The sequence below is a fragment of the Haemaphysalis longicornis genome, unplaced genomic scaffold, assembly GCF_048455015.1.
Source record: "Haemaphysalis longicornis isolate Haplotype H1 unplaced genomic scaffold, Haemaphysalis longicornis Haplotype H1 scaffold_12, whole genome shotgun sequence".
Lineage (NCBI taxonomy): Eukaryota > Metazoa > Arthropoda > Arachnida > Ixodida > Ixodidae > Haemaphysalis > Haemaphysalis longicornis.
The window spans coordinates 116938787-116964605 of NW_027526225.1; the positions used below are offsets into that span (position 1 = coordinate 116938787).

At 46.3% G+C, this 25819-nt stretch overlaps 2 protein-coding genes across 2 annotated transcripts; one reads left to right on the forward strand and one right to left on the reverse strand.

Annotated features, from left to right (window-relative positions):
• Vhappa1-1 (Vacuolar H[+] ATPase PPA1 subunit 1) lies at positions 1 to 15300 on the forward strand. The gene is made up of 7 exons (XM_077694305.1): positions 1 to 219; positions 446 to 494; positions 1103 to 1186; positions 4338 to 4540; positions 6651 to 6841; positions 13550 to 13628; positions 14648 to 15300. Exons 1-6 carry the CDS (start codon positions 153 to 155, stop codon positions 13586 to 13588), a joined length of 633 nt encoding a protein of 210 aa, XP_077550431.1. The 5' UTR covers positions 1 to 152; the 3' UTR covers positions 13589 to 13628; positions 14648 to 15300.
• LOC144163354 (telomerase RNA component interacting RNase-like) lies at positions 14942 to 25787 on the reverse strand. The gene is made up of 3 exons (XM_077694306.1): positions 25442 to 25787; positions 24921 to 24989; positions 14942 to 21232 (listed from the first exon to the last, which is right to left on the reverse strand). Exons 1-3 carry the CDS (start codon positions 25757 to 25759, stop codon positions 21128 to 21130), a joined length of 492 nt encoding a protein of 163 aa, XP_077550432.1. The 5' UTR covers positions 25760 to 25787; the 3' UTR covers positions 14942 to 21127.
• Between the last annotated feature and the right edge of the window lie 32 nt (positions 25788 to 25819).

Genomic DNA, 25819 nt, shown 5'->3' on the forward strand with positions numbered 1-25819 from the left:
TTCCGGTACGCATCACGTTTTTCAGGTGGTGAATGTCATGAGACCAGACTGCTGTACCGTACTGGCCCTACCACCGGCGTTTTTTGACGCTGAAAGCGCTTAAAACTTTCGTTTAGTAGCGCTTTTCTGCAAGGGGAAGCAAGCGAGACACAATGGGACTCCTAGCGAACGCCCAGTACACCGTGTACAGCATTACCAGCTTCCTGATTCTCTGTGTCGGTAAGGCGGTACCCCAGTTCAGCTAACAGAAACAAAACTGAGATCATTCCCGATCCCGTAAATATTGCCGTTTCAAGTAATATCGGAATCGTCTCCTTATGCGTTCTCGTTCACTCTACTTCTCTATTAGCTCTTTTTCTTTTACAGCGTTGCTTTTGTTGAACGACGGTGCAATGTTCAGATGGTCTTCATCGTAATAGTGTCTTCGCTTATCTTTATTTTCTAGCGGTGTACTACATTCTTTCGGGCAAAGGATCGAGACTAGACTTCGGATGGTGAGTAGCACGTTTCGCCAGCGTCCTGCAAGTTTCACAAGGATGCACACGAGTCCCAATTTTACTGTCCACAATGATTACTTTGTCGCCTGGTACACCGATTCGGAGTCTCAAAACATGTTAGCTGATGAACTCCAGGCCGGTGGTGTTACTCCTGCCTGAAGTAACCCGAGCCAGCTGTTTAATATATTTTTTTTTTTGGGGGGGGGGGGGGGGGGGGTGCTGACAAATGCTTCCATGCCCAGCTTGGTAAGCAGGAACTAGACGTGCACTTAAACTTAACCGTGTTGATCCTGACTTTATGCAATGTGGTTAGGTTCACCTGCTGATTCTCCACCAACCTGCCCCGTTCCCTGTTGTGTCCCCGAAATTTTGGTGTAGCCGATATTTAAAACCTTCTTCTGTGCGGGTCAAATTCAGAAATATCTGAATTGTCATCTACAGCTGTTCAACACACTAGGGATGAGTTCAACTAGTTGGCGGAGAACAACCTTTTTTTTTTAAATCCACGGCGGACAGTTCGTGTTTCACTGGTCTTCTCCAGCCAGCCTTCTCCATCAGCAATATGTTGGGAGCGAACGCTGAGTTGCGGCATTTGGTTTCTGCAGGTTCCTGGAAGGCATTTCGCCGTACATGTGGTGCTGCCTGGGAATCGGGCTGTCCATCTCTCTCTCTGTCGTAGGTGCAGCCAGGTCAGTATGTACAGCATTTATTGAGATGCACCAGTTGGGCTCCCCACTAGCGAACTGAGTGCTGCAACTGAATGGTGCAAACGATGGCCCACACTCAGGGCAGGGACTGAAATGGGGCCACATTGACACGACGCTGACTGCCTACTAGCTTTTATCAAAACACAGCTGGTATTTGACATTACCAGCTGCCTACTAGTAAGTGGCTGCTAGTCCAAGAGCTAGTGCGTATTCTAAAGGTTGGCTCTAGTATTCACAGATGCGTGTGTATGGAAACAGAAAACAGGGTGTCTCAAAGTATTATACAGTATGACATGGTACAGTGGACTGTTAGCCCAATGAGTCCCAGCAAAGACATGTCACCATGTTGGACAATACGACCAGACAGAGTGGGCTATTGTGCTAATATAACACTGAGTTAAATGAAAAATAAGAAGGATAACGATGAATTAATTAGATTAATTTGTGTGGAATATTGTGGGGGTTCTTCGTGGCGACCTAGCCAGTACTCCGGCGTAGGCCACCACGCTAGCTCCCGGCGTGTCAACCACGCGGGCGCCCGAGCCTACTACGGCAGCCCAACGAGGTTTGCCGATACGAGAACAGAGTAGACAGTAGTGCCGAAGCACAGCCGTTTATTTTATTTATGTATTGAATACTGCCAGCCTGAGAGCCAGACCTTGGGCAGGGTGGGTTTACATGTTTACATTTACAAGGACGCAATAGTTAGCTGGGTACATATTAATACAACAGAACAAAATAACACGACACACATTGATTACATTTGTCAAAGAATAAAAGAAAACAAAAGATAACACAACAGAGAAAGCACAGAAAGCACCTGCACAGAATTTTATGCGCATGACGCTTAACGTGCCACTGCAGAAGACTGAGCTGATAACAACTATTTGCAATTAGAAAACCACGGCACGATGACAAAAATTGCCATACAAGGAATAACTTTTAAAAAATGTACTCGGAGAGAAACATTTACGCATCGCTGAGAAAAAAAAACGGCAACAATGTTTACATAAGAGAGAACATGATATGCGCACAACTGTTTTGAAAGGCACCGTTTACAGAAAAGAAACCACTGTGGCACAGAGAACATGAAAGTCAGAAGCAGCGATTAGCACACAGTAGTAATAAATATACCCTTAAGGAAGAAGTTAGACGAGAACAATAAAACAGCTACTTAAATAGAGAGGTTTCTCATGAATATTCCCACAATACAGCATTCGACTGTACCCTGAGGTAGGGAATTCCAACTAGCGACTGTTTGAGGAAAGAAGGAATGTTTAAATACGTCTGTGCGACAAGAAAAATCTAACTTTTTTCGTGTGATATGAATGCGTTGGGCGGCGATCGGTCATTGTGAGGTAGTTTGCTTTGTCTATGCCAAGTTTATCATGGTATATTAAATAGAACAGCTTTAGCCTGTCGCAGTGACGTCGCATTTCTAATTTTTCTAAAATTGCGGCCTGAAGGAGACTTGATAGGGATACGCGCCAGCTATAAGAATTGAAAATAAATCTGACGGCTCTTCTCTGTACTCTTTCTAGTTTGTCGATGTTCGTTCGCGTATACGGGTCCCTTACCAGCGTGGCATATTCTAGTACGGGTCTAATGTATGTTTTGTAGGCTAGTAATTTCACTTCCTTCGTTGAATTTCCCAATTTTCGTCTTAAATAGCCGAGCTTTTTCATTGCCTTATTTGCGATATACGTTGTATGCTCATTCCACCGTAAATCAGAAGTGAAAACAACACCTAAATATTTGTAACTGGACACTGCGTCTAAAAAGCAATTACCGACATGATATCGAAAATTCAGTGGATGTTTTTTACGGGTTATAGTCATTGAAACAGTTTGTTTTAGATTAATAGACATTTGCCACTTCAGGCACCATTCCTGCATATTGTTCAGTGACATGTTTAAAATTTCTTGACCGTTAGCAGATTCGATTTCATGGTATAGCACACAATCATTGGCAAATAACTTAACTTTTTTTTATTGGTATGTCGCTAGCGATATTGTTAATGAAAACTAGAAACAAAAGAGGCCCTAACACGGATCCCTGATGGACTCCAGATTTAACTAATGCAGATTTGGAATTTACGTCGTCAATATAAACGCCTTGTTCCCAGTATGAGAGATATGCTTCTAACTACGAGAGTAACGAATCGTTTTGTGAAATGGGTTTTAGTTTCAAAAGAAGTTTAGGATGCGAAACACAATCAAATGCCTTTTCAAAATCGAGGTAAACGATATCAACTTGCCTTTGCCTGTATGGTCAACCTCCAAGGTAGCGTGGCATCCGCAGCGGCATCGTGGACATGGCGCGTGAAAGGGAGTGCGAGGAGTTTGCTAGAACCGATCTTGGAATAAACTGGTGCTGACGCGGAGCTTCTGGGTCTGCCTCCAGCTTGCGACGTACACCTGCGGCCGTCCTTAAAGCAAGTTTAGTTCGGAACTTCCAAAGCATGCGAGCACAAGGCTCAACGGGGTTCATGAATCACGCCGTCTGGGTCATGATCGCGAACGAGAGGCAGGCACTCACGGCGCGCGACAATAGTTCCCACCTGAGATACATGTCCGCCATCATCGCCGCACTGTTCCGCCGATCCTGCCCCGACTGGGCCTCCGGCGAGACTCTCAGTCTTCCGCGTGCACACGTTCGCGCCGCCCGCGCGCCTATGCGTCGCACGGGCCGGTGATGCCATCTCTCGGGGGGTGCGCCGACGAACCGGTGGAGCACCGGACCGGTTTCAGCGCAACGTGTCTCTCCCGAAGCGCGCCCCGGCTCGAGATCGCAGGCCACGGTTCTCTACGTTTCCTACATCTGTTAATAAGAAAGCTTTGCACCCCACCCACATAAACAATTTTGGGTGGTTAACGTGTCGGAGCTGCACGTGGGCTATGAGGCTCGGCATAGTGGAGAGCTCAGGATTACTTTTTAACTACCTGGAGGATATTTAACAAGCATAGACCTAGACGGATGGATGTTTTCGCTTTTCAGACCCGCATCCTTGGGCTCAGCAGCACGGCACCTTAGCCACTGAGCCACCGTGGCAGGTTCCGAGCCACATTCAGATAAGTTAGGTAAATACGTGTGTGAAATTCACTGACCACCGTGTGTGTGCATGGCTGTGCAGTGGCATCTTCACAACGGGAGTGAGCATCGTGGGTGGAGGTGTGAAGGCGCCACGCATCCGTACTAAGAACCTGGTCTCCATCATCTTCTGTGAGGCCGTTGCCATCTACGGCATCATCATGGCCATCGTGCTTCAGGGCCAGATCAACCAGTTCAACGATGACACGCTCGACTACAAGCAGAAGGCTCTCAACTACATGTCTGGTACTGCTTGCCTTGCCCTCCCCCCCCCACCCCACCCCCCTCTTTTTTTTTTTTGCCATATCACGTAATATCATGTAGGCTTAACTCCAATTGAGGGGAAAAAAATTGAATTTAGAGCCCTTCCACTACAGTGAAGACAAAAGACCAGGGAAGCCATTTTGGTGGATAACTATATCTAGTTATGTATGGTGACTTACTATATTGATAGAGTAGAGACACATACACATGACATCTTGAGGATTATTATTCATATACAGTGGAACCCCATTCATACGTTTTTCACCAGACCGGGACAACAAAACGAAACAACCAGAAAAATGTAGCAGTGAGGAAACCTTCGAAAATGAACGAAAGCAGTGTACCTTTGACTTGCAACCATGTATTTCTGCAACTTTGGCTTTCGAACTTTAAAAAACTCGAGAATGTAGGATTGCCGCTTTTTGCGATTGCTGGGAAACACCACGCGTGTCAATGTAAGGTCCCTAGCAATGTCGACTCTCTTTCGTGGTGGCTGCTTGTCTACTGCGTTTAGTACGTCAAGCTTTTCCTGGAGGGAAAGCGCCTCCTGTTTTCGCGCTGCCATCAGGGCATGACAAAGTTCGCGGTTGCAAGTTCAACGGTGTTCTCAAAGCTTGAAGCGCACGATGACGACGAGAGCGCGTGCTATTCTTGCGGTGGTGCTTTTATGGTAAACACGCACTTCCCGCATTCCAAAGTAAAAGTTCGGTTGTAAGCGCAGTGATGATGGTGATAGCATAGAGTAACATAGTACCAAATAGTGGTGACAGATCGCACCCGTGTGCGGCTTCATGCAGTCAGTTCTGTCACCAAGCGTGGCCAGGGCTCATCAAACGTCAAAATGACGGTCCGCGCATGTTGCCCGGGTGGATTCGGAGTGTCAGATATTGTGACGACTGATCCGGGAACGTACTCTGAGCCACGACGTAACAGTGAAGATTTTAGTACATGGCGCTCTATGCAAGCTGCGCCGGGACGAGACAAAAACAACAAAGCAGCCAGGAAAGCGCAGCCCTGAGGAACGTAAGAGCGGGGTTCTGCTGTAGTTTGTTTCAGGATGCTTCGATAAAGCAAGAGTTACAGCCGTATTTGTGTGACCATGCTCTCACTGTAGACGGCCATGTATTCACTGTAGACGGTAATTGTGCCACGTTTACAACTTCACTGCGAACTAATTATGGCAAGTAAATGACGGCGTAACAATTGAGTTGACCCAGTGGCCAATTTTTGTACGATCTTTTCTAAGATGCTTAAATTGAGAGCTACAGAGCCTTCTGCAGTAGCCGTGGAATGTGCACGTACGATTCCTTGTCAACACAGCCCGACAGACGCACCTAATTTTGGTCAGAACTTAGTGCAGTACAGCGTTGCTGTAAAAGAAAAAAAAAGTTATAGGCGTGCTGGGACAAATTCAGAAACACAAAAAATATAATTGGCTTCAGTAGTCCGTAGGGTTGCTGTCCTGCGAGCTTTGCAGTGAAGCCTGCTGTGACCAAAAGCATATCGAAAATCATTTTTAATTGCCCTGGCTTTGAGTTACCTCAGACTGCCAGCACTAATGGAATTTCTATCAGCATGATGGCAGACTAACTAGCCTGTGCTTTCGGGAACCAGCCAGTTCTGGTTGACGTCGTGTAGAGCTTTCGGGAGCCGGAAATGCCCTCCGGGACCGCTGTTCTCGGTGGTCTCCTTTTGCCAGGTGGTCAGTCTGTTGACGGCATCGTCTTTCAAAAACCAATGGAAAGCCAAGGTTACAAGCAGAAATGAACTAAATGTGTCCTCGTTAAAAATGAAACCCAGTAAGTAGTGGCAAATGACACGAATTTGCAAATTACTTTTCAACTTTCCTGCGGCCCAGTCGCCGCTGCAAGCTGTGTGTGCCAAACAGAAGAAAAGGATGGGTCACTGCTCCACTGTAGAAGCGTGGATCACGTGTGACCACAGGAGACGATTTGGCAAACGTAGGTGACGTCGTGGGTTTTTGGTTGGCGCCACCGCTGGAAGTTTTGCAGCCACAGCACTGTGATGTTAGTCTGCTTGGGGCGTACACATCAGCCAGGGAGGTGAGAACTGAATTGTGCCGTCCCTGCAGGTTACATAATGTTTGGCGCCGGCCTGGTGGTCGGCTTGGGGAACCTCTTCTGCGGGATGTCCGTGGGTGTGGTGGGGTCTGGGGCGGCCCTGGCCGACGCTGCCAACCCGGCGCTGTTCGTCAAGCTGCTCATCGTGGAGATCTTTGCCAGTGCCATTGGCCTGTTCGGCCTCATCGTAGCTGTCATCATGGTGAGTGGAGCTTCCTCGGTTTCATTGCCTCACGTGATGTTGGAGGAGGGCAGCTTGGATTTAACCCACAAACACCTCTTTGTCGCAGTGACGTAGAAAAAAAAATGAACAAAATATCTGTTGGTGGATTTTTGGGGATGTGCGGCGCCTCGTCCCTCTTCCTGGCACACTGCGCCAACCATGCATAGCACTGCAACCGTCTCATTTGGTCACGTTTGGTCGCTTGAGCAGCGGCACTGGCTACCTGTTGCCCCTTTTGTTGCCCACCAGTATGCTTATGAGCAGTACACCAAATTCGAGGAAGATATTAGCCTGGGTTTGCCCTCGGGCAGTTATTTGTTCCACCTGCCGTGATGGTGTAGTAACCCGAGCACTTTGTCACAATGGGCTAGGTTGCGCAATGGGTTCCTGGCTGTAGCAGCTGCATTCCTCATATAGCCAGCTACGCAAAACATTCACGTTCATGAGATTTCGGCTCTTATTAAAGAACTGTTAGTAGCCAAACTTAATCCATAGCCCTTCAAAATTGTGACGTGCTGCAAGGCACTGTTGTAGCTTCGTTCCTACTCATAATTTAGTCTAATACCCGGAACTTTTTTTGTGTCGCCGTATTTCTTAGCTATGTCTGTCATTGCCCGTATGACTAGGCTGATGATCTACTTGCAGGAGTCGTTCAAAATGAAAGTCCTAGTTTTCTTTGATGCACAGCACCAGGAAGATTTTAGGGTATCATCCACTGGACAGTTGTGCGACAGGACTGCTTAGGTGGAGCCACTGTGACTGCTGAGTTGTCTCAATTGCAGCAAAAGCACTGATACTGTCTTGGCAAAGTTTTTAAGGCCTTAGACTTCTGTTTCAAGCACACATGTTGTGAGGTGGTGCAAGAAATCGCTGTGAGGTACAGAGAATCGCACAAGAAATCGGGAACACTTGCCAAGAAAGGGAAACAGCAACTCCAGAGGAGGGTTCTGAGAAAGGGCAACAAATCTTTAGACCATTTTGGACGTTCCTACCGTATTTACTTGCCTCGATTGTAACGCGCACCCGTTTTTCACGTTCCGAAGGAGAAAAAACGCCATGTCCTCAATTGTAACGTGCACGAGACTTTCATTATTTAATACAAAAATGCAACCTTTTCTCACTTGGAACAAGCAAGGTTTATTCCAAAGGTGGCACGAAATGAAATGTGCCGGTTATTGCCGGCAAGACAGTCACCACGATGACGGTCCGGGGCAGCGCCGCCCTGGCAGCTCTGTCGTTACGGGTCTCCGAGCTGCTCGCTGCTGCTGTACGTACTCCGCCAGTGGGTCTTCAGTTTGAGGATATTGGCCCCTCTTTGGTCCGCTGAACCCTTTCCGTGTCGCCTTGCTTGCAAAAATTTTCTCTTTCTGTCTGTGCCAGTCCCGCACGCAAGTGTCCAGAACACTGAACGTACGTGACACGGCCCGATTTCTATCGCTTTCCACGCACAAGATCACTTTCTTCTTAGACGCAGCATCGTGGTGAACCCACCGTGTCTTCCATGGCGAAAAGAACAGAGGAACGCAAAAAAAAAGACTACGCAGATAACAAAGGCAAACATGCGCCGACTATGAAGCGCTGGCTACGCATGCAGTCGTCAAGAGGCCATCTTGAAATGTCGATGGCGATACGACGCCACAGTTTTGAATCGTACTTGATTGTAACGCGCATGTGATTTTGGTATTTCTTTTTCCAGAAAAAAGCTGTGCATTAGATTCAAGTAAATACGGTATTGTATATCACCATGGGCTCTCGGAGCTTCATGCCACACCGTTATGTGTGACGACATACCAGGCTATAGTCCTGGACGGGAAGAATGAAAAAGTAAGTTTTTACAGAAGAGGCTAGAGTAGCTCGATAGGCCGCTCGTCGTAACCAGTCAGGAGGAAGCGTCTATGGATGAAGCTGTGGTAGTGCCCCAAGGAGAGCAACGTGAAAGTTCAACAGCAGGTCACCAGGAGGTCCAACTAGGCTTTCGCCTTCACATTCTTAACAATTTGTAAGGGCCCCCTTAAATTTTTTATTTGGCTGGCCAAAAGAAGAAACCGTGCCTTTTCTTGCAGAACCTTATGATGTTTGTGTCCTTGCTGCATGCATGCTATAACTGGATTAACTTTTTCGTGACCGCGGGAAAATTGACCGATTTTTAGGGGTCCAAGAAAACATTTTTTTTTTGGTTAGGCACTAAATTGGTTAGGCACTAATTGCAGGAACACCAAATGCAGACTATGTAACGGCCTTTCTAATAACACCAGATTTTAAAGGTTTTTTTATATCATAGTTGTGAAAAAAATATCAAAATCAGTTTTTTGTCAAGTTGTAGAAAAAAATAACGAAGGAGTTGTGTATATCAAACCACCGGTAGTAGAAAAAAATTAGAATATACATTTTGTAGGGAAACATTTCAAAAACACGCCCTAGAAAATATGTCGACTTGCATGGAACAGTTTGTCAGATATAAAAAAAAAATGTTAGCACGCACGGTGCTTGTGTCATGCGGTGAAGCCCAACCTCAAATTCAAAATGTGCAATTTCGGGTGGTTCCCTGGAATAAATCTGGCGGTTTGACATTATCAGAGGCACCAATTTGCCCCCAAATAACGTAAAAACATCTTGTCAATGACTGACTTTGCATTTACAGTGAGCACAATATTTGGGACAAGCACGCGATGCAGAAAAAAGCATGCATGAAGTTGAAAACGGAACGCCGTGTCTGATGCTTGTTGTCGTTCACGGTCAGTTATCTCCCAAAACATAAAGCTGAGCTTTATCATCATCTTCCTACTTGCAATTGTAGCCTTGCTCGCAAAAATGAGGTACGATGAGCTAGAATCGTGCCCTGCGATCTTTGGCCGAGTAGCAGTTGCGCGATGAAAAAGATCAGCACGAGCCTCCTCTATTGCAGCGCCACCTAACATTTTTAAAATGAAACAGTACAAAAACTTATCGGAGACTCCGTCCGAATAAACAGTTCAACTAAGCAGCAACATTAGACACCCGGATATACCCTTGCATGGAAACGAAACTGGAAGGCAAACAGCTGGCAGTGTGTAAGGCGGGTTTGAAGCCCTATCCTCGTTGTAACAGATATCTGGCGACTGGGTGTGATCTTTTGACTTGCATCTGAAGTTCTTATTGCAGAAATCGGGTTAGGGTGGGGGGAAATCAGGAGCGGCGTGCTTTGTTCGAGGATCAGTTGCGGACGCTCCAGGCGCCATGGCAGGTAGCCTTGAAGTTGGGTAACTACGTAGTAGCGCTAAATATGAATTTCGCTATGCAGAAACGAAACCGAAACTGTTGTAAACTGTTTGCGAATGGTCCTGGGGTAAGTAGAACTACCACAGAACTTAGAACAACGTGCGCAAAAGCAATAAAACTGCCAAAAATCATAAAGTAGCTTTGCAACCAGGCACTGCTTGACATTTTCAGCCGATTTCTGGGATTGTTACTGTCAGCGCGCGAACCTGACGATTGAAAATCGTTTGCTAGTTCACCATTCACGCCCCAATAGCAAAAAACAAACGCTGGTGCAGAGTAATTACGAGCGGCATGCATTCTTCGTTGGTAGCAGTGACGCGCGATGACCTATCCCCCTTTTCCACACTCAGGTGATTCAAAAGAGTGTCAAAAATCATGTTTCCGCTGCAAAAATAAAAACAAAACTGATTTTGAAAGGCCATTTTCTGATCTACCGTATTTTCCGGTCTATAAGTCGCACCTTTGTATAAGTCGCACCCCCCTCAAAATGACAGTTTTTCCGAAAAAAACGTATATAAGTCGCACCGGTGTATAAGACGCACCGGTGTACAAGACGCACTTGTTAATTAGGTAAACTCACAGTGAATCAGATCGTTAGAAAGAGCGGCGAAAGTACATGGTTGCGGCGGCCGCCGCCTATCAACGCATCGCCCGATGAGGAGGGCTAGACACGTGCATCTCCCGTCCAAAGTCTTGACAGAACAAAGTTCTCAAAAATAGTTTATTGATACACACAGACGGCATGTACTTACAAACGGCATAAGGCAAAACCATCGAAGTTTTCTTCCTCCGACTCGCTAACAAACAATTCAGCAACTTCAAGTGGGAGTTCCGCCAGCACATCGCCATCACCCTCCGACTCACTGATATCTTCTTCGCCAACATCGTCCCCACTCGCGGAACGGATCATTCCGGCCTTTATGAACCCGGCTACAACTGCTTTTGTAGAAATGGAGTCCCAAGAGTCGGAGACCCATTTGGCCACCTCTCCAAACGTCGCGCGTCTCTTGCGTGCTGTCGTAAATCAGCGCAATAAAGGTGTCATGGTGGACGGAAGTGACGCGACCGGAAGCGGCCTGAAAATTGAAACTTATCAGCAAGCTGTCATTTTAAAAATTAGCAGCACGTTTACCTCCTTCAGAGTAACTCTCTGTGATAATTTATAAGCTGCATTTTATTTTTGCTACCCACTTTGATATTACTTTGAATTTATTCTGAACTGTAGTTACTGCGCATGGCAGAAAGTGGCGCGCGGTTGTCGCAGGCCATTATCATTGTTTTCGACTGGAATAAAGTGCTAATTCTTTGATTTAATGTCCTGAAGCGACATATCGGCTATGAGAAACACAGTAGCGGTGGGCTTCGGACTCATTTTGACCATAGAGCTGTGTCTCCTAACGTGCACTGCCCATGCGCGGCCGCCGCGAACCGGAATTCTTCCATACATAAGTCGCACCGGTGGATAAGACGCACCAACGAAAATTTCAGAAAAAAAACGCCACCTATACACCGGAAAATACGGTAACTCCGAACAGCTTTACTTGTTCGATAAATGCCTGGAACGCTATAAAAAGGCGCTCCCGTGGCTAGACAAATTGATCGATTTTGATAGGCGCGGTAGCGAAAGAGTTAAGAGAATGTCAATAAAAGCCAGCAAAGAGACCAGTGTGGGCTAGGAGGCAGTCGATTCTGCCACCGTTAATCTTCTCTTGGTGACAACCCGCCACCGACAAACTGAAAGGGCTTGTTTATGTCATACGGAGCTGGTCATCTCAGCATCTGAAGTTCTGGGGCTGGACTTTGAGCTATCTCGAAAGGCAGTCATGCTAGCCAAAGCGCACACTTTGTGGCCTGTTCATATTTAAAGGAGCCATGAAGAGAAAACACAAGTTTGGTTCATTCAAAAGATTGTCTCGTTAGAATCATACTGACACCACTTTTAACGTAAACTTCGCTCAAATAAGCTACATAATTAGGAAAAACGGGAATGGTCATGCGACCCACCAGCTCATTTCCCGCAACAGAACCTGTGATGTCACATGGGCTAAGCTCTGCGATTGGCGGAGGCTGGCAGAAGCAGACGCAAATTAGGTAGAGCTTACAAACTAGACGAACGAGCGATTTGCGCTTAAATTTAGGGCACATTCTTTACAAAGCAATAAGAATGATGGGACAAACAGTGGAAGTTACGAAAGCACATGTAAACATAGAAGTACTGATGCGTTCTGCTGTTCGTACTGCGCACAGCATGCTTTGGTTTAGCTGCACAGCACTACGGGGCTTGGGGTTGTCTCAGACGACACTGGCCGATTGACGCAAGCAACGGTGTCTTACGTGACCCCATTTGTCGAGCGAGCACTGTTTCAGGGAATGAATATTTTCTCCCAGAACAAAAACAAGCCAGGTTTAAATGCGGGCAAAAACAAACCAAACGCTTGCCACGGTATGGTGGCGCCATCTAGGTTAAGGAACGTAAAGAAACGCAGGAACAAACCAACACCGCTGTACAGGGTGGAGACAACCTTTGAACGGTCCCGTGCCGCCGCAATTGGGCCAACGGGCTCAACGCATTATTCTTTTCGTTTCCCACGAGACCTAGCAACGCGAAACAGACAATATGATTCAAACTTCTTCAGTAAACCGCGTTGCGGCGATAATTTTAGCGCGGTTTTGACACAATAACTTGCTTCGGCGGCGAGCGAGCAACCGAACATGGCGGCGCCAGCGTTACGTGTCTCTACCCTGTACGGCGGATGCGTGAATGAAGGTACTCTAGGCTGCAGAGCGGTCGGTTCCCGTGATGTCACTTGGGACCACGAAAACGCACGATTGAGCGGGAAAATCAAACTTTTAACCTAAATTGTTTAATTTCTCAGTGAATAAAGCACAGTTTGTATCCGGACAAGCGCTGGGGGCACTATAAAACACGAAATCTTTCGAATAAAACCAACTTGCATTTTCTCTTCATGGCTCCTTTAAGTTCTGTTACTAAATTGCAGCAGAAGTCTCTCTCCCCCCCCCCCCTCCCCCCTTCCTGCTGAGTTGGCAACTGTGTGCTTCCAATGCCAAACAGAGGTCCCTGTGAATGGTAGTTTAGCCAGGTTGTGACATACGTTCGTGGTGCCAATATTGTATGCTGCTTTGTTCAATCAGACCATGCAGTCAACAAACTTCTCTCTTTCCCTCTTTCCCTTCTTTGGCATACAAAGACGTAATGTTTCGGCAATTGCATAGGCCCATTATTTGCTTTGACGAAGTCAGTGCTACATCGTATAGAATGTATTTGAAGTTAAAATTGTGGAGGTATGTTGGTAGTGAGGGCTATTTGTTCTTTGGCACTTGGGTCGGATAACCTGTTGTTTCAAGAGAGGTGGGGAACGTCAGGGGAGTGTTTTACCTCGTGTGACCTTTAACCTTTCTATGTTGCAGTCTGCCAAGATCAGCATGGGCGACTCCATCAAGGGCTAGTGCAGGGAGCAGCAGCAGCATCGAGCTTGCATCTCAGAAGGCAAGTCGGGACATTGTATTGGCCGTTGCCTAGTGAATGCCAACTAAGCTGCCCCAGCTTCAACACGAAGGAGCCTGTGGCTTACCTTTGAGATTTTGCGCCGCTTTAAGTTGTCCACATGTATATTGACAATGTTGACATGGTTTGATGGCAGAACGACGGCGCTCTTTGGTGTTGCTTCCAAAATTAGACGTGGTAGCTTTTCCCGTGGCCAGACACTTTTACTCTGCATCTTGATGATGGTGCTGTAGTAGCTAGAATGGATGTCCCTGGACATTCTGTAGCGTTAACTTCGCTTGAGACCCAAGAAGCCCTAGTGATGATTTTGCAGACTCCTCAAGGCGTTCTATATACCTAAGGTTGTTCATTTTCGGGTTTTATATTTTTTTTAAATCTGAGGGGGGGGGGTTAAAAATCGGGTGCTATTTAAAAAAAACTGATGTTCGGGGAGAAATCAGGTGCTTTTGCGAAACAATTTCAAAATTCTTTTTTTAATAACTGTTTATTTTAGAATTTGTTTGGAAATGAATAAATGATGACAGCATTGGCAACTTCTAAAAAAAGAAACATTTCATTCATGAAAAGCTGGTCATCGATTGTTCCCTCCTCCTTGCTTACATACATTGTTGTGATCCGCTTGTGCAACCTCTCGGTTTTCATTCGCGGCCTGTCTAATCGTTGAACGCACCTCAACTGGAAGAAGGTTCTAGGCACAACAATGTCCGGGTAGCATTTGGCAGCCCGAGGTTCACCAAGTTCGGAAGGCGTATTTGTGGGGCTTGCTTGCAGCCAGTACTGATGAGCAAGGCAAAATGCCAGACCACAATTGTGCAGAACGCTCCTTTGAAAAGGTCCATTTGGGGAGAAGTCGGGTTTAACCCAAATCTCCTGAAGCATGTTCGGGGTGTAATAGGGTAGAATCAGGTTTTACCCGAAAACAAACAACCCTTGTGGGCGAAGGCAAGAAAGTTCTGTAGCCGCTGCTTTTACACACCTCGTCTTGCCTTTATGCTTTGCAGCACTGCCCCTGGCCCCCTCCTCCCATTCAGCTGCTGCACCCGAGTTGGACATTCCCGTAGACAGAAGCCAGCAGCAGTGTCCTATCTGTGAAACCCAAGGGGCATTGCAACTGCCACGCAACGTCTGGTGATTGTGCTTGCTGGAACGTGTGCGCCGGTTTTCGTCTAACCAGGTCATAGGTGTTGTGTCGGACCACTGTTGCTGCCAGTGCATCCAAAGATGTTCTAAGCTGGGAGCATTTTTTGTTTTTGTTTTGAACACTTATTGTTGGAACGGAAATCGATGTGAAACCATTTTATTTGTCTTTGCTAACTGTTGTTTCTTCTAGTCCGGTGGTTGCCAAGAATTCCCTTTAGTAGAGTAACTGGTGTTGACAATTGTAGTTACCGTTTTAGCACATCTTTTCGAATCCCCGTGGTAAGGCGTGATCGCGCATATTTAGATTCTTGCTGCTGATGCAAAGGCAAAATGTCTTACCTGTGTATGTAAGCCATACATAGTTGTACAGTACTGTGCGAGCAAAAAAAAAATGCTATGCGAAATGCTTTGTTCAGTGTGGCAAATTCCTGGAGTGTATATTTATTTGTACATATGCAAACAGCCATCCAAATGGGGAAGTGAGACAGTAAAACATTGTTGCTGTATGTCTTCATTGAAGTTTTCTAGGGTTTCACTTGGCTGCCAGTTGCAGCTTCTCTACAACAAAAATAAGTTGAATTGTGGCGGAAACTCAGTTTACACAGCTGAAGGGACTTGAAGAATTGTGTCTAGTTTATAAGTAGAACGTTTATTTAAGGCTCTGTATACCCAAGCACTTCTCTAAACAGAGAAAATATGCATGACTTGTCAGTTGTCGCACGAGCGGGAACATACATGTGTGTAAACCTTTCACATGAAAAGCCATAATGCTGCAAGCGAAAGACAGTCACATCACATCAATTGGACAAGACGAGAATGTGCAGTGCCAGCCATTCTTGGATCGTGCGAGCATGTAGCTCACCAAATTTTTAGTCCCGTTTTACAACAGCAGCTGTCAGTAAAAGTTGTATTCGCAGCATAAAAAAATTGGCACTGCTTGTACTAGTGATGCAAGGCTGGATAAACAGCAAACCTAGCAGCCCATCTCCCTTCGTCAGAGACCAGGCGGAGCACCTCACACGAATTTCCGAACTTGCCCCGAGCGACCGCGCTAGAACCTGCAGCAACTGGCCTTGTGAACTTGGCGTCTGTAGCGCGAACTCTGCATCTGTGCTCCCTACTTCAGGTGTGAACGCGCGTGAACTAGCGAGGCAAACAACACGCGAGAGTTCACGCTATGAACGCTGGGCAGAGTGTTTTTGAAGGCTGGGTGCTCATCATGAGGCACACACTTGTGCACGTTTTTTTTTCCCCCGAGCTCCTCACGTACAGGCACAAGCCTGTACAACGCCTGGTGCTACTCACAAGGTACACGCAGGTGTGCTTGGCTGGGCTGAGTTTCCTGGTAATGCTCCACGGCGGAACTAAAAGCCTAAATAGCTCTGGCGTTAAAATTGGTGCAACCCTGTCTAAAAATTCATTGCAAGAAAATGGACAACAAGGCAACCCACGGGATCCATGGGTGGAGAGATCATTGCCATGCTTGAAGCGTGTCTGACAAACCCGATTGCCTAGATGCCTTGCCTCCCCCCATTTAGAGCCATCTATTAGTTCGATCCTACCATTTCCAGTCTCGAGTAATTGCTAATACAGCTATGCTGTTCAGCCTCAGTCGCATAGGGTAGAGTTGCAACTTTTGACTTGAAGCGCCTGGATTCGAGCCCCGGCAACTTGGGTATTTTGTGCCAAAACCATTTTTTTTTTTCTGCTAAAGGTTTGTTCACACTTGCGACTGCAGTGAACCAAAAGCGGCAAACGTGATGTAATTGCTGTTACTTGTCGCTCGACGAGCGATGTCTTGACCAGTTCCTGTCGCCCTCGAAGCAGGAGGCGGCGGCAAGAGCTCCCGACGTCTCATCCTGCCCTAGCACCTGGATACTGTGCGATGTTGAAACTGAAACTCCCATGAAGTCGCATTCCAAGCGAGAGACAAAAAGAAAAGCAAAAATAGGTTGTCGCTGTCGCTCCAGTTGCACTGCAGTTGCAGGCCTTAAGTGTTGTTCGCTTGGTCAACTGTGCATACTATCTTGGCAAATAAGGACAGCTTGGTACCGTTGAGGTCAGTGTAACCTACTAAAGGTTTTGCAATCCTCCTGGTACGATGCAAGGGAGAGATGCTGGTGGGATGCTTCTAGGTGGACATGTTTGTCAAATACGGCCTAAAAACTTGCAACTCTGTACCAGTGTTCAGGTTGCAGCCTTCAGTTCTATGCAGAAGGTTCCACTGCCTTTGCTGGCCATCTCGCAAAAGAGAAAAAGCTCTGAAAAGGTCACTGGACACTTAGTAGTAGTGAATGTGAAAGCATTAATGTCCAACTGAATGCTGATAAGTACTGCTTCTAGTTTTCCAGGAGCAATGTTTTCCAAAAGGCTCTGTTCATTTTGCTGCTACGGACACCTGCTTTCTGCTTGACGGGCCATTTAACTCGGTGGATGATGTTAGCCAACGAACCTCTGCCGATACGAGACGCACATCACAGCCAGTAGAAGGTTTAAAAGCCATTTCAGTGCTAGATGCCAAATTTGTTACTCAATGGGCCATTAAATGCCCATTCGTTAATTACTATCGCAGGTATGCACATTTCATAAACGAAGCCTCGCAGATCAAGCCTCATGCTTTTGCATTGCATCTAAGCATGGCTGGCACTACACTGATGGACATCAACAGAGCACACAGTCTTCCGTGAAAGACAATCGCCTGGCTACAAGACATCCTGACACCTAGCCTGTATTGGATCAGTTTCTCCTCAAGCAATCCACAACAGAGGGCAGGGGCTAGTCCCGTTTCCTGCCTTACTTTTTTGTGTTGTACACCGAAGTGATGGACAAAATGGTACAGCCAGGACAAGAAGGGTCGTGCTTTGCTCCCAACAGTATCCTACTGTTCAAACTTCATTTTAGACCCCATTCATGGCTCTTTCATGTCGACATCGACTGCCTGCTGTTCAAAATCAGAATTGCCTCGCAATCTTTTTCTCCGCGGTGGAGGGAGCGAATGAAGACGAAATCGGGAATTGACGGAAGATTGATCGCTGCAGTTTCCGAGATACGGTGAAACTTGCCTGCTCTCACAGCGACACTGGAAAGGGACCTTTTGTATTTCATTCGCACCTCGTCACCGGGGTTCCCTTTGTGGTAAAGCCAACCTTACAGTGGAAGCTAGAACTCCTCCCAAAAAAGTGCAACATATTCAAAAACTGAAAATGCTGATGTGCCACAATCTCGTAGCACATGAGAGATCCTTAGGTGGTCAAAATTCATTTGGAGGCCTCCTAGTTTGCAATGGAGTTAGGATTTCGGAATTCTCGTCTACTGTCTTCACACCGGCTTCCAGGAGGGTTATGGACCCGCCGCGGTGGCTCAGTGGCTAAGGCGTTGCGCTGCTGAGCACGAGGTCGCGGGTTCGATTCCCGGCCGCGGCGGCCGCTTTTCTGATGGAGGCGAAAAGCAAAAACGCCCGTGTGTACAAGATTTCGGCGCACGATAAAGATCCCCAGGTGGTCAAAATTAATCCGGAGCCCTTCACTACGGCGCGCCTCATCGCCTGCGTTGCGTTGGCGCGTTAAACCCTACAATCAATCAATCAGGAGGGTTATGGCTTCAGACGTGGCTGTCACTTGTGTTCTACAGTGAGCATCCTAAGTTACATGACATTGGTCTGCTAAGACGACTCCATGACAGTGGGGAATGTTATCTCGGCTCGCACCATACACGATCAGCAGCCCGTTTTAGCACAAATAACAGTGGCGGTGCTGTCGCCAATATGTTCTGGTGATCTCGCCTTATTCACCGATCTGGTAAAACAGCTGCATGTTTGTCCGCTGAAATAATCCTGCCTGCCATAAAGTTCCGAAAGAACACCCACCCAAACTACAGAGATATTAAGTTATACAAGATGGACGAACTTTCAGGTCAGGTGTGAAAAAGTGGCCACATTGATTGGTGTGCAAACACGAACTGCGGAGATACCCTCTTGTGCAAAATCGAGACCTTGGCGGTGGTCACGGCCGCAAGACATTTTCACGGAGGGAGCTCCCTGGGCTTTCGAAGGCATCAAAGCTAGTGCAACTTTAGGAAGTGGGTGATCTTTGTCGTCTTCAAGTAAATTTAATATTTCACCCCTACGGGGGTGTTGGCGATGTTTCGGGGGAGGGCGTTACCTCTGAACTTTACGGTAGTTTCTTTAAAAGGACTGTAAAGACAAAATACAAGTTTGGTTCATTAGAATGACTGCTTTGTCCCTATGACAATTTCAGCAATTTGATCGCAAAAATCAAGAAAATAATCGAGATGTGAAGCAGTGGCGACTCCCCAGCCACTTTTGGCAATTTCTCCAGCATCACCATCTTCTTTGTGCAAATGGTAGTTGCCCACCTCACCAAGAAATATGACTGGGTGATTGTAGTAGAGCCTCTAGTTTAGTTTGACCATATCACTTGCTAATGTGCAGTTAAAGGGACACAGTGGCCAAAGCATTGTGTTGCTGAGCGCAAGGACACGGGTCCATATCCCAGCCGCGGCGGTAGCCTTTTCCGATTGGGGCGAAAAGCGAAAACGCCCATGTGTTCGAGATTTCGGCGCACAGTAAACATCCCGAGGTGGTCAAGATTAATCCAGAGCCCTCCACTACAACGCACGTCAATCAGTCAAAGGGACAGAGAACTGATTTTTGTGGAGCATATGCTCTTGATCCCAAATGAAGGGGCATCACTTAAACACCTCAAACCAAAACGATTTCCCTGATAGGACCCTGTAATAAATCCACCAGCCTTGCGTAGGCTGCCAAAAGAAATGTTGGCAACCATGACAGCAAGGTTCTTGTTAACGATTTTAACTGTACGTGGGATGGAGAGAGAGAATTAAAAGCCTGTCACCAGCTAAGAAAATAACAAAATGAAGTCTTTCCTATTCCTGTATGTTTTCGAAGAAACTGATAGAGCTGTTTGTGTACGTACGGTAGTGTTACATTAGTGCGTGGCACCACCTTTCATTCTCCGGAAAGTTTAATGCCAAATTAAAACTATTTCCACCAATCTATTTGGAAATTCCTTGTGGTCACCGCACTACACAAAACGCTCGCTTTAATATGTGCACTACACAAAAATCGGTTGTCTGTCCTCTATTGCGGCACCTCAGGCTCTTAGTCGAGGGTGCCGCAGGCTTGTGCTGCCTGGCTGACTTGCTAGGTCGGAGCATGCTGTTTGAAAGTTGCTCAACAGTTCTCGCATTTTTTTTTTTTTTTCGGTTGAAAAGAAGTCTTTCATGGCTGGAAAGAGCTGAGCTACCAAAAGCTAGATCTTTCAAACTGGACTTGTTTGTATTTTGTCTTCACGGCACCTTTAGGCAGAATTAAGTCAAATTACAAACTGAAAATTACTGTAGTTATCAAATAGCAAAGAAAAAAAAACCCCAAAAGAACAATTAAATGCAGGAAATTGAGAAATAAAAACACAATTAAACATGGACTCATCAGCTTGACTCGTTGACGAATGTCTTCAATTATTTCTTTCAACCAGTTGTAATCCGCTTTTAGGACAAGTGTGCTTACACAACAACATAAGGCACAGAAAAGGAAGGAGTACAACCAGCAGCTTATGTACACAGCACATCTGTATGAAGCATCGCACACATGCAACTTTGGTGCACCTGGCAAGAAGAGCGTTTTTTTTTTTCTTTCGCTGCACAAGAAACCAGCTTGCTATGACTGCTCTACAAGGGTTCACCAAACGGAAGAATTTTGAGGCAAATCCAGTTGGAAAACTGAAAACATACAAAAAGTTCTTGCTTGTCTAAAAAAACAACAATACAGCACTTTTAACCTTTAAAACAGACCTCCAAAATTGCCTTTAGCACACTTGCGACTTTGCTTTTAAATTCCAATAAATTTGCCGACAAGTCAGCAGCCAAACTGCACAACACAATCACGCAGCATTCGAATGCGCAAGCACCCTAAACGATTTTGGGAAAACTTGTACGAAAGCTCTAGCAAATGCACAGAAAAATTAAAAAAAAAAAGAAGCTTCCAAGTAATCGTTGCACAAGTGGCTTGCCAGGAATGAAGGTCCCACTGGCAGGCAATACCACCTGCCTCATTTATTCTTACAGCTCGCGAACGTAGCAGTGTGTCTAGAACAAGCAATTTTTTTTCCATTTTCTACTGTTCATGGCAGTTTTTCCAATCTCGTTACCAATAATACCCACAGCTTAGCAGGGCCACACAAGCGTTTCAGCACAGATCACACCGACGGAGCACTCTGGTCTGCTTGGGAAAGTCTCTGCACCACACAAGACAAACAGAAATGCGGCACACTGGTCGAGGGGGGTTGCTGCAGAGTCACGCATCACTTGACGAGTGGCCGGGTCTTCTCTTCGTCGTCGCACGAGCGCTCTCGGTACTTGCGCACTTCGGCCAAGTAGCGCGACCAGGCATCCTTCGGGAGTTCCTCCTGCAAACCAGATTGGCTTCCGCCCTGTAGTGGTGCCTCTGTGGGCCCTGGGGAGGCTCCCCTGCGTCTTGGTAGCGAGCGACCCATCCACTGCCGAGTTCGCCTGCCTTATACCCGTGTACCCGAAATATGACCTTAAGTACTTAAGGCCTTGAGTTTTAATGCATAGGTTTAAGTTTAAACATGGGTATATTAGTCCTTTTTGGTAAGATGACACGTTATCACCCCGCCACAAAGGGGAAACCAATAGCAATCATCATCATGCCATTCATTCGCTGCTACACACAAACAAGTCCTGCACAGCTCATTCGCCTTCAGAATCGCGTTAAATCTGTCTACTCTCAAACCCAATGGGCACCAAACGAAACCAATGAAACTCTCGGCACCAAAATGTTGACGCAGAAACGTAGCCAAAGCAAGCCGACTTTTTGTGACCCCTTGGTGGTGACCTACGTTTTCTTTCACAAAAAAACATTTTTCAACCATCTAAGGTGTTTTTCTTCCTGTTAAAAACTTCTAAAATGTGAGTGAATAGCTCTTTTTAGTCATTATCACCATCATGCCTAACACTTTTAATGCCTTGGCATTTTGGCTTGTACCACAGCCTGCCCAAATAATGTCATTCGGTTTCTTGAGGCTTCAAGCGCTCAAGGTCATTTTTCGGGTACGTGTGGCACAGGCATTACTTTGTGCTCCTTAGCACATTAGTGATCACTTATGAACTGCCTACTTCACCCCAGTCATGCCTCTGAAGCTAAGCAAACCTGCGGTGGCAGCTCTCTCTCGTTAAAATTCATCAGATTTACGGGATAAACCGGCCTATTCAAACCAGAGCTACCACAGTCAGCTTCCGTTGCTGTGACCCTTCAAGGACTAGTATGGTGAACTGAGCAGGTCGAAGTAACCAGATCAACTCATGCCAAAACAGGCATGAATCAAGGCAAGATCGCAGTGAAGGGCGGAACTAAATGACGGACTAGTTGACCACAACTGGATTAAAAAAAGTAAATCACACCCCTTTTCTAGGCACCAAAAAGGGTTCCAGCAGCTGACAGAACTGTGCACATGTTTATGCTCCAACAGACGTATGCCTGTGCAACACAGCAAATTGACAGTTGAATGCTTACTTTGAAGTGCGGCTAATAGAAAATCAATACGCCGCTCGAAAGATAATGGACCTCTCCCGGGGTACGACGTCACAAGGTGACCGTGACATCACAGCCAGCGCACGTGCTTGGTGTGGCTGGGTGGGTGGTTGGCAAAACATTCGGAGTGGTGCGCGGAGTGTATTCAGTGAGGCTGCTTTGGATGTGCGCAAGAGTGGAGTTTTTGTTTGTGTTTGCTTTTTTTGATGCGGTGGGCTGTTGTGCTTTCGGCTATGTAAATCGTGCGAGCAAAGGCAGCGGCATCACTCTTTCGCGTCCCCAAAAGGTAAATTCAGCGAGAAGTACGACTGTTTGAAATTTGGGCTTGAAAGGTGGCAACCAGAAAAACCGGTTTCGCCTTCCAGGCCCAAACTTCAAATGGTCGTAACTTCTGCTAGAAACCAAACAGAAAGATAATGTTAGTCATATTGCACTCCTTGATTTGTGCACAGTTCACTGATTCCCTGTTTAGCTGCATCCCTCCAGCAATTTTTTTACAAAGGCTGTCAAAAAATCAAATATAAAAATCCAAATAAATTTGAATGGAATCATTTTACTCAAAAACAAATTTTATATCCAGGTTCAAATATGGTCAAAAACAAACCAAAGGCAGAAAACGGCTTGCCACGGTATGGTAGCGCTATCTAGGTTCACTAACGGTAAACAAGGCTTCCCATAGGCTGTGATGTCATTGCAGACCACGAAAAGGCACGATATAGCGAGAAAATCAAAATTTTAACTTAAATTAATTTCTCAGTGAACAAAGCATCGTTTGCATCTGGATAAGCGCTGGTGGCACTATAAAACACCGAATCTTTAGAATAACACAAAATTGTAGTTTGTCTACATGGCTCCTTTAATTAAGCGGACCCCGAAAACAAAAATGTGTGAACTTTCCTCGGTATTTAGCCGACACAGAGCATCCTCAAAAAACATTCTTCGAACGCATCTCACGAACACCAAACACCAGCTTTCAGAATGACCCGTTTAGGCTGTTCTGTCGCGCACTAATTATCCTAAAGCATTTACGCCCCAGTCATCAGTTGACCGCACAGTACATGGTGGTGTTGCGGAGGTGGTAGGTGCAGAAAGCTACATGGAGGTGCAACTGCCGAAGCTAGACCCCACATCTGTAATGTAGGCAGCCAGCAATGGTCTGAACCAATGGCACATCATTCCTTTCGGGTGCCGCACGGCCGGGCTGTCGGTGCAGGCGCGTTTTGCCAACCACCACCGCATTTTGTGGTCGCCAGTAGGCAACCTCTGTCGGGCATGTGCGCTTCGTGACATCAAGGTGTTTACATTTACATACAGGGAGAGGTCCATCGGATCGAAGGCCTTGCATGGCACAGGTATTAGACTAACTAGGCTGACTATACAGTACGTGAAATGTGTGGGCTTAGCATAGCAAGGAAAGCATTTGTGGCTGCACAAATGCCGATGACATTGAAGGCCCAGAACACTCTCGGGCAAGCTCCCAGTTTATTATGGCCACACTTAGCTTGATAGTTAGCACAGTAATTGCAAATGGCTGTGGCATCCATAAACCCATGCTATATGGCCAATTCTGGGAAGGTTGCACTTCTTAATCTGAACGGCTAGTCATGCCAATACGTATGGCACTACTACAGGAATTGTACAGTCTTCTGCCCCAATGAATCAGCAGCAGTTATAGCATGGTATTAAAAGAACGCCTTCGCATTTTTTGCCCAACCATTAATACCAAGCATTCTTCCTGAGGGATTAAAAGCCATTAGAAATAGGTTGCTGCACTAAGTGAACAATGAAGACACATACATTGCTGCTATGAACAGGATGGTCATAGCTACATCTCAATGGTGCACATTAAATTTTAAATTGCATAAGATGCAACCAGTCACTGATGGAACCAAAGTGGGTCACTACAAGAAAACCGGCCACAAAAGGGAAAACTTGGCAGCAGCAGTTGTGAGCAAGCAGCACTTTCTGTTTGCCTAATTGGTGATCAAATTCCATTGTGTAGGGTACAACAATTAAGGCACATACGAGCGAAAGAGGACACTGCCATGATTTGCCTGCCCTGTGCACTCATTCTCAAGTCCGTGTCATATTGCTGTACCCAACACCATGAGAGCAATCGTTGCGACTAGTAATAGAGAAATCTGCATTTACACGACATTCAAACACTCGAACTGCAGACTCTTTCACTTATTTCGTTGCATGGCATTATTTTTCAGGTCGAATCTGCTGTAACGAGCCGACAAATTACAATAGTAAAAGGAAAGGGGACAGTAAACAGCAGTTACTTGAGGTCATTCAGGAAGACAATGCTACCTTCTTATAACGCTGGAAGGAACTCTACCTGCTGTAAGGTTTAGAACTACACAGATATAAAAACGTCTTTCATGTTCGATATTTCCCCCTTTGTATAGAATAATTGTAAAAGCCCACACAAATTGCTTCACTTTGATGCATCAGTGTGCGCAAACCTCATGGATCAAAGCAATGATGTAGCACACGCAAAAGAGAAAAAGTAAGAATTCACCGTGGACCATGGGGCTTACCTCATCATCGACCTTCGGCTTGTGGACAATGCCAGTCTTTAGAACTTTTCCACCCCTTCTTTTACCCACCTAAAGAAAATAAGTACTAGGACATTAGAGGCACGCTCGAAACAGCTGAAGCAGCGACGTTTTTTTCAGCTGCACTGCTTGCTATTCGAAGCAAACGCTATGCTGACAGCCAATTGCGTCTGTCACTGCTTCATGTCGTGCGCAGAAAAGTCAGGCAAGACTTCAAGCAGGCCAACCGAATAATCCAGTTAAAGTGTAGCACAGAATCTAGGATCCAATCGGACACAAGCGAAAAATGCAAAAAAAAAAAAAAAAAAAGAGCGGGGCTCTCAAAATTGTTTTACTTTTCTTTGTTTTCACTGATCAAATTCACATGCAGTAACTATTTGGCCAAAGCGAATTCGCTTCCTCGACACGCGAGGTTGTGACATGGACATCTTACGATCTAACTGTAGCGCTCACGTTATTGGACAAGGCTTAAAAAGCGCCGTCAGTCGCGAAGGTTATCTTACGAATGGGAGAGTCCGTTTCTTCGCCGTGGCAGCTGCGTCGGGTTCCGAAGCACTGCTTGCAGCACTCGTGGCTGGAGGTGCAGCTACATTGTTGGACTGCGGTACAGCGAACTGCGCGTCCTCTTGAGAAGCGGCTTGCTGCTTACAGGCTTCCTGCATTTGCTTAAACCTTTCCAGAAAGCCGCCGTCATTTGCGAAGGCGTTTAATGAATTCGAATTAGAGCCGCTATCGCTGTGTCCTTCCGAACTACTGCTACTGCTACTGTCGTCATTTTCAACGGGCTGCTTATCCTGCGAAGGCCGATGCTTGTCCGCCATTTTCGCGAAATGCGTTGCGCACGGCACCGGAAATGGAATTTCAACTTTCGAAGCAAGTCC